This window comes from Orbicella faveolata, unplaced genomic scaffold, assembly GCF_042242905.1.
Source record: "Orbicella faveolata isolate gen_17 unplaced genomic scaffold, um_ofav_v1 contig_25, whole genome shotgun sequence".
NCBI lineage: Eukaryota > Metazoa > Cnidaria > Anthozoa > Scleractinia > Merulinidae > Orbicella > Orbicella faveolata.
The window spans coordinates 17,353,525-17,365,000 of record NW_028301553.1 but is presented as its reverse complement, the minus strand read 5'-3'; the positions used below and the strand labels follow the sequence as shown (position 1 = coordinate 17,365,000).

Here is an 11,476-nt window from a genome sequence, read left to right as displayed (position 1 = left end):
ACCATATCGCGGGCAAGTTTAGAGCTTATCGAGGTCACATGGTTTTTGAAGTTCACCGTTGACCAAGCCCCAATTTTTGATTGAATCGCGGGCTCATGTTAGGTTAACTTGTTCTAAACAGGGCCGGGTTGTCCGGAAGCCGGTTAACGCTAACCCAGGATTATAAAAGTCAACCGAAGTATAAAGTTTTCCTTTATACAAGTGTTTTTCATTGCTTTTGTTTTGTGCATTTTGAGGACCTTGAGATGATTCAAATTCAAAACAGATTCAAACTCAAAACAACATAAACAGAAAACCTCACCGTGAAGTTGGAAAACTCAAATCAAGAATCTGGCTTATCCTGGGTTATATTAATCAGGCCTTGAACAACCAGGCCCAGAAGCTCCGCTTTCAGGCTTGGTTAAATCTATATAAATTATTTATACACTGAGAGAGGATGAAATAGACCAATTTCGATGTATTAAGAGTCCCTGTCCATAAATATGGAAAATAACTCGGCAAGGGTCGAAAATTCAATTTCGCTCGTACGGTAGATAGGCTAGGGCATGACAAAAACTACTGGTTAAATTTTTTGGCAAAATATCCTTTTATTTCAAAGAAATATGCAAATTACCAAATTCAGTTGAAATCGTCATTTGACGCACCATTTTATTAAACAAGTTTGAGAGCCTCGCATACAAAACCACATCATTCTTCCGTCTTTAAACACTCAAATTTTTTTGCAATGTTTAAATGTGTACTGGGTTGATTTTAGGGAATGTTGCGTTGTCTTTTTGGGTGCAAAATAATTAAATTTCGAAGAAATGTATTTCATTCACTTAAAAGAACTTCGTAAAAATAATTGATTTTCACCAAGTGCGAAACCTTCAAATGGATTAAGCTTCTAGTGGTTGAATTGCAAAAGGATGGTGTACAGAGTCCTGTAAATTTCTTTGGGCAAATGATTGTGAGCGACGCGAGAGCTTTCCAAAGTGCGCAAAAAATACAAACATTTGACCATCCGTCGTCAAATTTCAATTTACGGGTTAGACATATATTTTAGCATGCGCCACACGACTTGACTTATATTAAGCTGAAATAAACACAGAGCTGATAATTTCGGAATGTTCTAACCTTATTTGCTGTAAAAGGCAGGTCCAAAGATTTGACGTGTTTCTCTCACCATTGGTCGCACACAAAGCAGAAATTTGCTTTTATTTACACAACGCCCGATGTACATCGCCAACTGTTAACTTATTTAACGGTCGAATACCATGAATCTGTGACCCTCATTCGACACATATGATCACCACTGCATCTAAGTCAAAAACAGCTAAGTCATTTGCAGATAGTTGCTTGCTTTGCACTACACCAAAATATTACGTTTGATGATCGTTTGATCCATTGCTGCTTGAATCCTTGCTTGCAGCGGTTCCTTGTTTGTTCGTCACGCAATGCTGTCATCCCATTTTAGGGGGTAGGGGTTGGACAATTTCTATCCTAATACGTAAGGCTCCATAAGGCTTGGAACCACAGGGAGTACACAATCTTGTTGAGTAGGAAGAGATTAAATTAAGAAATGAAAAGAATGAATAGCCCCTGTTGCCATCTTTTACCAATCTCGTTCCCAGGGTCTTCGTTCCCCTTGACCAGCGGTCGGAAAACGAGAGCTCTGTGAGCAACCATTTTCTGCCCATACGGTTTCACTGCACAGTCTGCATCTATGGCGCACGCCTGAAATCGTTGCTCCCAGAGCTCTTAGCTTGTTTTCCGACCGCTGGTCAAGGGGAACGAAGACTCTGGGAATGAGATTGATCTTTTACTCGACCACTGGTACGTACATGCCCTGCGTAATATTGTAACACTAAACTTGTACCTAGGTCTCTTCCCTCGGTACAATTATTTTTGGTTCACATATAGTACAGTGGGCTACCTTCGGGGAAATTAGAGGTGGCCGCTTAATAGGGGTTGGCCGCTTAATAGAGTTTGGTGTACCTTGAATCGGGTTGTAAATTTCTCAGAGAACATGGAGTCAATTCAAGACAATCATGATAGACGTGGGTTTGAATTTTCACTCGTCACCTTCAATTTCAGACTCTTATCTGTCATCGCCCTTTCCAAAACAAAGTTTTTAAATTTTGGGTGGCCGCTTAACAGGGGTAAAGCCAATAGAGAAACCCTTATCGGAACGACCAAATGGTGGCCGCGGCCCGCTTAATAGAGGTAACTGGTCAATAGGGGTTTTATTTACAGTATTTTACTGACAATACTTTTGGACTGTATTGACAAGGGAGGCAAGTGAGCCACTGCAGAAATTTTGAACGCAATCCAAAAATTCGCCCGATCTCTAAATTCACAGCTACCAGCCAAAACGAACTTGTAAGATGTTTTTTTTCAACTTGGCCGAACTTGTTTTCGAATAATTTTACGACAGTTGGAGAATTTTAGCTTCTTTTGCAATGTATTTTCTCAAATCGCTTTTCGCAACGAGATCGTACCGTTACTTAATCCTAAACGTGTCATCCAACGCGCACTCGCGCTTCCCTCCCTCTCCCACACATGCTTTTTAAATTTTTGACACGACAATTTTTTCCAATCCCCTCACCGGTTCGTAGTTTTTCTTACATGTCCGATGTCGTCCGATTTCCGCATGGAAACAAAATGTCCAAATTGAGGCCTGAAGCGTTTACGTGAGATTCAGCGATAACAACTGAGAGCTGGCTTGGGGAGGAATTTTGTAAAGATTTGTCAAAAAACAAATGTGTGGGAGAGGGATCGAGAGAGCGCAAGCGCGCGCTGAATGACGCGTATGGTACATGACCCAACTTGGACGAACGAACGCGAACGAACCAATTTTGCGTAAGATTACCTCTGACTCCTTCTTTCCCAACCCTCTTTCACCCTTTAGACACGGTCCTTTGCCTTTGCAATAATTGGAAATTCCTTCCAGAACCCTGCACCTGCTGCTGGACACCAAGGGGGAAACGCTCATATATAAATGACGCGGTTGCTTGTCACAACTTTTAGGGGTTAAAAACGCGGTTTGGTATCTCCTAGGATACTTAGTGTCAAAAGGTCCACAGCGGGAGCTTCTGCAGTACCTTTTAGGGTATTGAGCCGAAAAAATACGACTTGAGATTATGTGTTATGTAAGAGTTAGTGCAAATGAATATATGAAATATCAAATATTTGAACAGCGGAGAAAGAGATCAAGACATGACTGATCATCGCAGTTATGCACACAACTTAAGCAGTTGTGAAATTGAGGCCTGAATTTTTTTCAGGCTTTAATTTCACAACCACTTAAGTTGTGTGCACAACTGCGATGATTAATCATGTCTTCGTGGGAATAAGTACCTCTAAGGGGAGGAAAAAACTTCCAAGCCACGCCCAGAAAACAGCATCTTGGTACCCATGGGGCTCTTTTCAAAATTTCCGACGAGCACCTCCGTCTTTTATACAGGAGTCCCCTGATCCCTGGGGTGCTAAACCTTCTGCTCCGCCCTAATCCAAGTTTTGTGCGATGGTTAGGACATGTCGTCACATGGTGCGCAAACTTTCCGATTTTGGTGAACTTCGCCGCTCGGCATAAAATCAGCTCGACTCGGTTAATTTATTAGTAAACTTATGATTGTTGATATTTTATTGCACGAAAGCAACGGAACAATTTCAGTTTTACGCTCTCGATCTTAAGTTTTATAGCCACAAACCCCAACAATATAGCTTTTAAAAGAACAACAGTCCTCTATTTTCTGTTACAAAGATACCAATGATAAGCCACTAAGCAAACAAAATACGCCAAATAAAATGGCATGGCCAGGGTTTGTTTACTCAGGTAATTACCATTTAACAATTAGATTATGAGCTCGAGATTTCTATGAGGTGATAGTTGATGAGGCCTTCGGCCTCATCAACTATCGCCTCATAGAAATCGAGAGCGAATAATCTAATTGTTTTAGTAGAATTCTAACTTAAATTAACGCAAATAATGGTTTCCAATATTTTTCGACGCATTGTTGAACTTTACTCCTTAACAAAATCGCAGGTATTGAATTGTCCTTGGTAAATTTCCAGTTGTTTACGCGCGCCCACCGGTTTTTCAATAACTCCAAGTTTTTTAAGTCGAGAATCAGTTCATGTTCTTCTTCATGTCCTTCTACACTTTCTTCCAAAACTTTGGAGAAACGATAAAAACGTCGCATTTCGTGGACGACCGACAGCTACTGCATTCTAATGGCTGATAGGATACGAGTAGCTCAGCCAATCAGATTGCACCATTTGTATTAGTATAGTGTCTCTCCGCGGATGAACACTCGCGTCCCGTGATCAATTTAGACCAATAAGAATTGGAGAAAATTTAGTGGTGAACTAAATGGCTGATAGTATACAAGTAGCTCAGCCAATCAGATTGCAGCATTTGCATTAGTATACTAGTAGAATTCTACAAATTAAATTTAGTCTGTTTTTCTCACGAATTAGACACGCTATGATTTCCTACTTTTATTTCAGGTAGTTCTTGCTTCATTGATCTATAATTTGTTTATGGCGATTTTTTAAAATTGTAGCGAGTACTGACAGGCATTAGCTTTATCATCTGTTGTCTGAAACATCAGAAAGTACAACAAGCGTGATTTGGACTGAGGTCACGTACACTATAGAATACAATTATATAAATATACACACATTATTATATATGTGAACAGATAAACAATGAATAAATTGTTTTATTTATCCTGAGAGTGCTCTATGCAAAAGAGATCAAAATGTGCAGCATATGCCGTGACAGCATTGCGTGACGAACAAATAACGGCTGTAAGATTCTGTTGCGCCAACACGCTTATCAGAAATGGTCAGCAATCGATCAAACGTAATATTTTGGCACAGTGCAAAGCAGCAACTATCTACAAACGACTTAGCCGTTTTTGACTTAGATGCAGTCATGATGTTCATATGCGCCGAAAGATGGTCACAGATTCATGGTATACGACCGATAATAGGTTGACAGTAGGCGATGTACATCGGACGTTGTGTAAACAAAAGCAAACTTCTGCTTTATGTGCGACGAATAGTGAGAGAAACACGTCAATTCGGCTTTGCGGACCTGCCTTTTATAGCAAATAAGGTTAGAAAATTTCGAAATTATTAGCTCTGTGTCTATTTCAACTTAACATAGGTCAAGTCATGTGGCGCATGCTAACCCGTAAACTGAAATTTGACGACGGATGGTCAAATATTTGCATTTTTGACGTACTTTGAAAAGCTCTCGCATCGCTCACAATCATTTGCCCAAAGAAATTTTTACAAGAATCTGTAGACCATCCTTCTGCCATTCAACCACTAGACGCTTAATCCATTTGAAGGTTTCGCACATGGTGAAAATTAATTATATTCACGAAGTCCTTTTAAGTGAATGAAATGTCCTCGATATTTAATTATTTTGCACCCAAAAAGACAACGCAACATCCCCTAAAATCAACCCAGTACACATTTAAACATTGCAAAAACAAATTCAGTGTTTTAAAGTCGAAAGAATGATGTGGTTTTGCATGCGAGGCTCGCAAACTTGTTTAATAAAATGGTGCGTCAAATGACGATTTCAACTGAATTTGGTAATTTGTATATTTCTTTGAAATAAAAGGATATTTTGCCAAAAAATTTAACCAGTAGTTTTTGTCATGCCCTAGCCTATCTACCATAAGAATATGAGCGAAATCGAATTTTCGACCCTTGCCGCGAAATTAAGAATTTGCCTGATTTTTACAGGCAGGCACTCTTGAAACATAGCCTAGTACAATAGACCTCAGTACGAGGCTCTGGGTAATAACTACAGAGTTTGTGGCGTTTATTCCCCAGAGCCTCGTGCTGAGGTCTATTGTGTTAGGCTGAATTTTAAGAGATCGAAATTGGTTTATTTTTCTCTCGATGTAAACCTGAATCTACGACAATCAATCGCCTTTCTATATGACGCATTTTATTATCAACCCTTAATTTTCAAATGTCACTACCCAAGATCTACTGAACCTTGTGAACTTGATAAGTAGTCATAGCAACAGTTTTCAAAGGGTTGCTCTCTAAGTTAGCATGTTTCGTTTCCTGCTGATGTTGTAGACAGCTGCACTGACATCAAGTCCACTGGTAAACCTATCACTCACAACGCTCGCTGGCTCCATTACGGAGCTTGGATGAAAGACCCGCTGGGAATCATGGGCACTGAGACCATCTTCACAATGGAAAATTATTATTCAAACCTGGTTGAAGAGTTTGAAAACATGGCCAAGTTTAAAGCAGGTTTGCCTCGTAAGACGTACAAATTGCCTTACTACTGGGACGGAACTGGAGCAGTGGTATACGGACCATATCTCTACTTTAACAGGTAAGATTTTTTAATGTAACGTGAATACTTACATAAACTATCAGATTAAGTTTTAAAACAACACTGTCATCTATAAAACTTTATGGCTGATCAGAGAAGATTTTTGGGAGCCAGGATGGCGCAGTGGTGAGAGTGCAGGCCTACCACCAATGTGGCCCGGGCTCGATTCCGTCCCGGTGCCATATGTAGGTGAGTTTGTTGTTGGTTTTTGCCTTGCTTGAAGGTTTTTATTCCGGGTTCTCCTGTTTTCCTCCCTCCACAAAAACCAACATCTCCAAATTCTGATTCAACCAGGATAGAAGACCCGCATGAAAACTAAGGTTGTTGAGGCTTTCTTTCTAAATATCATGATTTACAACGGAGGACAAGAATTCTGCTAACAAGAAAAGCTGTACTTTCGATTGATATATTTGGCTTTTTCATCGCGTCTATCAGTTTAACAAGACTTTGATGCTTCATCTTCTCTTGTGAAATAATTTTTTTCCAGACTAAATAAAGCTTAAGCCATTTCGTCTTGTTGTTACAGAGCCAATACAAACTATATTGTAAAGTACAATCTGCATACAGAGCGCGTCGAGACTCAAATATTAACCTTGAGCGGCTACTCACCAAGGAAGAACAACTACCAGTGGGGCGGATACAGCGGTGTAGACCTGGCTGTCGACGAGCAGGGATTGTGGGTATTATGGGGCAGTACTTCAAACAGCAAGAGACTCTGGGCAACCAAGATTGATGTTTATAAAAACGTTGTAACCCACCAGTGGGCCTTGAACACAGGTAAGCGCCAGACGTTTATCATGCTGAACTTCTGTAAGCACACAGTGTTAACCTTGACAAACTGATACTATGTGAAAGAGAGAGTGTGTGGATCTGTCTGCCAACACCTGGTTGATCCACAGCTATTTTGAAAATGTTATGACGCAATTTATTATTAATAACAGGACATGCCATTAGAAGCCAACCTTTCAGCGATCAGTCAGCATATGTGAGCGTGGCTCAATTTCAGGCACAAAAGCATCTTAATGCATGAGCCTAATTGACGATTAAGACCTTTTATAGAGTGAAATCATACATGTTCCAACTTCAAGGCAAAAAAGTGAAGTGAACTCAAGTCGAGCACACTTATCCTGCTTGTTTGATTTTGAACAGAACCGATGAATACGATGGGCAATGCGTTCGTGGCCTGTGGAGTGATTTACTGTATTGACGGCTATAACAGCAAGTCCACTACCATCAACTTTGCTTACGACACCAAGACAGGAAAACAGTGGAACCCCAACATACAGTTCACAAACCAGTATAGAGTCAACTCCATGGTGGACTACAACCCCAGGGAAAAAGTCTTGTATGCCTGGGATCACAAGCGTCTGGTCACTTACTCTGTGACTTTTGAGTAAAGTTAGATTAATCCGAAAACCAACAGTAAGAAAGAATTACCACATTATCTGATTGCTTAGCTGTTTTGTAGAAGATGCGCTCATACAAATTAACTTCAAAATAAATATAAGATTAACTTAATAATAAAATGTCAGCCATAATTGTAGCTGGTAAAGCCACGAAGACAGAATAGTAGTAATTGCTGAATGCTCAAATAAAATGTGAAAACCATATCATGGCTATCTGCTTGTGGAGTTGTATAGGTAACTATCACGGTGATTGAAATGAAAAAAAGTCAAAATAACAGTCCCAGCGATTTTCCCTGATAACAAAAACAAAAAAACAACAACAACAAAAAAAGAAACATGTGAAACACAGAGATGGCCGTCAAGAAGTTTAGAGTTGCAGAGAGAGAATGGCTTTAAGGAGCTCCAGCAGCAAGGGAGGGGGGGGGGGGGGGTGTAGGGGAGGTTGGTGGCTGAAATTGAACCGGGTTCGTTTTTACGCTACATTGTTTTTTGTACCAGGGTCTGGGAGTCGGGAGATTTGAGTCATGTGCTCTGGTCACTTAAAGCCGCCGCACACTAGCCGATTTTTTGTCGTCCTACAAAAATCTTCACTTGTCGGCTAGTGTGTCGGTGAATTCAGACAAGTCTGCGGCAAGATCGGGGCTTGCCGGGCGATATGTGACAGTGATAGATCTCAAAACGTCTTGTCGGGCCTTGTCGACTAGTGTCCAGTGGACCAAGACAATTTGTTGGAGCTCGCGCGCAAACAACAACAATAACTTTATTTACTCGTACATAAGATGTTTCCAGAAGTCGAAGGTATTGAGATCTTTAAGATGAGTAGGGATATTTTCCTAGAGAATAGTCGCTGTATAAGCAATTGTTTGTTTACCAGAATTGGTACGCACTTTAGATACGTATAGACTCAACCAATTAGGAAATGTCATGAGAGTCACGTCAGTGAAATAGGCGCCATCTTGATTTTGGATGACTCGGCCCCAAGCCTCAACGCGGTTAGTCGCGACAAAAAATCGGCTACTGTGAGGCAAGCTGATGGCCCAACAAATTTTAATCCGATTTGACCCCGACAAAAAATTTGCAGTTCTACGACAAAAAATCGGCAGTGTGCGGCAACCTCGACCAAGGATTAGAACTTTTGCCGATTGTAACGCTCGTGTTGAAGGTTATATATTAAGCTCTGCATCATGTTGTCATAAACAAATTGTGGTAAAAAGTAGAAAAAAAAAAACTATCTTGTAGACATTACAAAAGGAAAGAATGGCTCAAGATATTGACGTGACTTTTTTTCAGTTTCGTCGAGTCCATTGGGGAGTGTCGTGTAATTGCTGTGCACTAACAACTGTTATGATATGAAGTTTCGATAAACATTGCTTGAAACAACTGAAACTACTTTCCTCTATAATTCCCTGCTGATACCCTTTCACAAGATAAGATATCACAGAGTGACAGTGTACCAATGGATAACTCTAATCACTGTTATGAACACTAAGTTGTTTTATTTTATTTTATTTTTTTTATTGTTTTGGCTTTCGTGTTTTTTCCTTATAAGCAAAACAGGTAACTCTTAATATCTCCTCTCTCTTAATATCGTGGCGTGGAATCCGGCGAAAGGTCATAATCAAATCGTCGAAAAAAGCTCCACATGTATGCATGTATGATACGTGCACAAACTCTGTTAAACTCATTTTCTACAAGTAAAAGTTCTGTAGATTTATATTACAAATAATTTATTATTGTGCTCACAGCTTTAAGAAACTGAAGCCATTTTACTTTGTTATCATTGACTGGTTACAGCTCCCTTGTGACTGTAACTTGAAGGCATGTATTGCTGATAATGACTAACTAGTGACTTGGGTCACTAAAAGCATCGTTCAAAACCCAGATGAAAGCCGCAAAAAAAGTTTTACATCAAAGGAAAAATAACACAAAAATTAGCACAGCTGAATTCGTATTCATTCTAAGAAAAGATTAAATTTTAAATCATTACAGGACTGCAAACTCGTCCTCGTCGTTACGCAAAATGCTCATAGTTCTCGCGACATTTTCACGGACTTACAGCTATGTTAAGGTAATCTGAACTCCGCTTTATAAATCATACAATTGACCTGGAAGAAAGACTAACAGTTTGCCATTGAATCTTACATAACAAAACAACTAAGTTGCTCTTAATCCAGCCACTGCCTATTACAGTTTCTTTTTACCCAATTCAGAGTTTATTGCCTACCATCTGACAGTGCCATGACCCTCCCCGAAGCCCAGTAATAGCTCCCTTGCAGAAAACAGATTTTACCCCACTTGAAACTAAGGACTCACGGAACAATTATCTCCTGATTGCTATCAGCTGTGGTTTTGAGGTCACCAGAGTTGTTTCTTAATCGATCTTGATTTGACATTTACTCACAAAGACGCTAACAAAAAAGTTCGTCTGGTTGCCAGTTCATGTGATAATCCCCTTAAACTTTTAGAATGTTATTCCCTATTTTCCTATTCCCCATATTTTACTCTGTTTTTTTTTGGCGGGGGGGGGGGGGGGGGGGGTGGGAAACAGAGTGAATTATGTGGAATTGGAAAATAGAGAATAAGACAAGATGGATAATTTGACTAAGTTTTGCTGCAATTTTAAATACATTCAGTCAGATCTTTGATTGGTTGAATGTAAACTATATTAACTGACACCTTGTTACGTCTTGAAAAAAATTGTCATTTTGACTTGATTGGTTCTAGAAATTTGACTCGGCTAAACAAGTCTTACAGTTGACGAATTGATGTTGTTTCCTGTTAGAGGGTATGTATTTTTCATGAAGAATGTTTGCTTTCAAAGTTTTCCAATCGAATAACTTGCAATAAGACTATAACTGTGTTTTACTTTATATTAATTGTCGATCTTGCGTGATTTTCATATTCATGCACACGTTTTCAAACGATTGGTGTAAACAAATGTTTCAAGGCGCCCAAAATTCCGTCGAATTGAAAAGCAGAAAAATCTTTAGAGCTACAATACAAGAACATTTTCAGTTTCAAGATTCACATTCAACGTTTTACTATTAGTATAGACTGGGATAAAAAGAACCGCCTTGCAAACGGATTCACGGTTATTGAACATCTGTCCTTAATCTAACCAAAACCTAGCCCCTCTGTCACAAGGCGAAAGGCAAGGAAAATCACAGGGAGAACGTTTCAAAAGAACTTAACCTTCAACAAGAAACGTAACTTAAATCTACTTGTATAAAATAGCAGAATGAATACAATCCTACGATCATGTTTGAAACTTGCTCGGCGTGTTCCAAAGTTTCATTGCTGACTGACCAAAGTCCGTTAATTTTGATAATATTTCTGATTCGTTTTCCTCAAAAATTCACTATGTTGAGCAAAACGAGATAACAATATAGGCTAAAGGCTGTTAAAATAAAAGCTATAAACCTTTGCGTGCAATATTTGGAAGTTTAAGAGCAATTCTCCAGGAAAGTGAAGCAAAGCTGGAAATGAAAAATTTTAACCCCCTTCAATTTTTGTGTGGAGGTAGGTTACCTTGGGGGATAAACAAAAACAACCATATTTGGATCGGCAGATGTATCGTTGCCATGGTAACCGCACTAGATGACGTCCGCCTCAGGACCATGTTTTGAGCAAAAAGTTCCACTCTCAAAAAGTAGAAGTAAACGACTCTGGTTCTCGGGTGCATGTGAACCAGTTCAATTGAACAAGAAACATTTGAAAC

General features: G+C 39.5%; 1 protein-coding gene across 1 annotated transcript in view; it reads left to right on the top strand.

The window, feature by feature from the left end:
- Window positions 1-7,962, top strand: part of LOC110052275 (olfactomedin-like protein 2A) — an 11,714-nt gene extending 3,752 nt beyond the window's left edge. Inside the window, exons 3-5 of the mRNA XM_089293146.1 lie at window positions 6,088-6,352; window positions 6,879-7,129; window positions 7,502-7,962. Of these exons, the coding sequence (XP_089149272.1) occupies window positions 6,162-6,352; window positions 6,879-7,129; window positions 7,502-7,749 (690 nt within the window). The 5' untranslated portion in view covers window positions 6,088-6,161 and the 3' untranslated portion in view covers window positions 7,750-7,962. The remainder of the gene's footprint in view (window positions 1-6,087; window positions 6,353-6,878; window positions 7,130-7,501) is intronic.
- The last annotated feature ends 3,514 nt before the right edge of the window (window positions 7,963-11,476 follow it).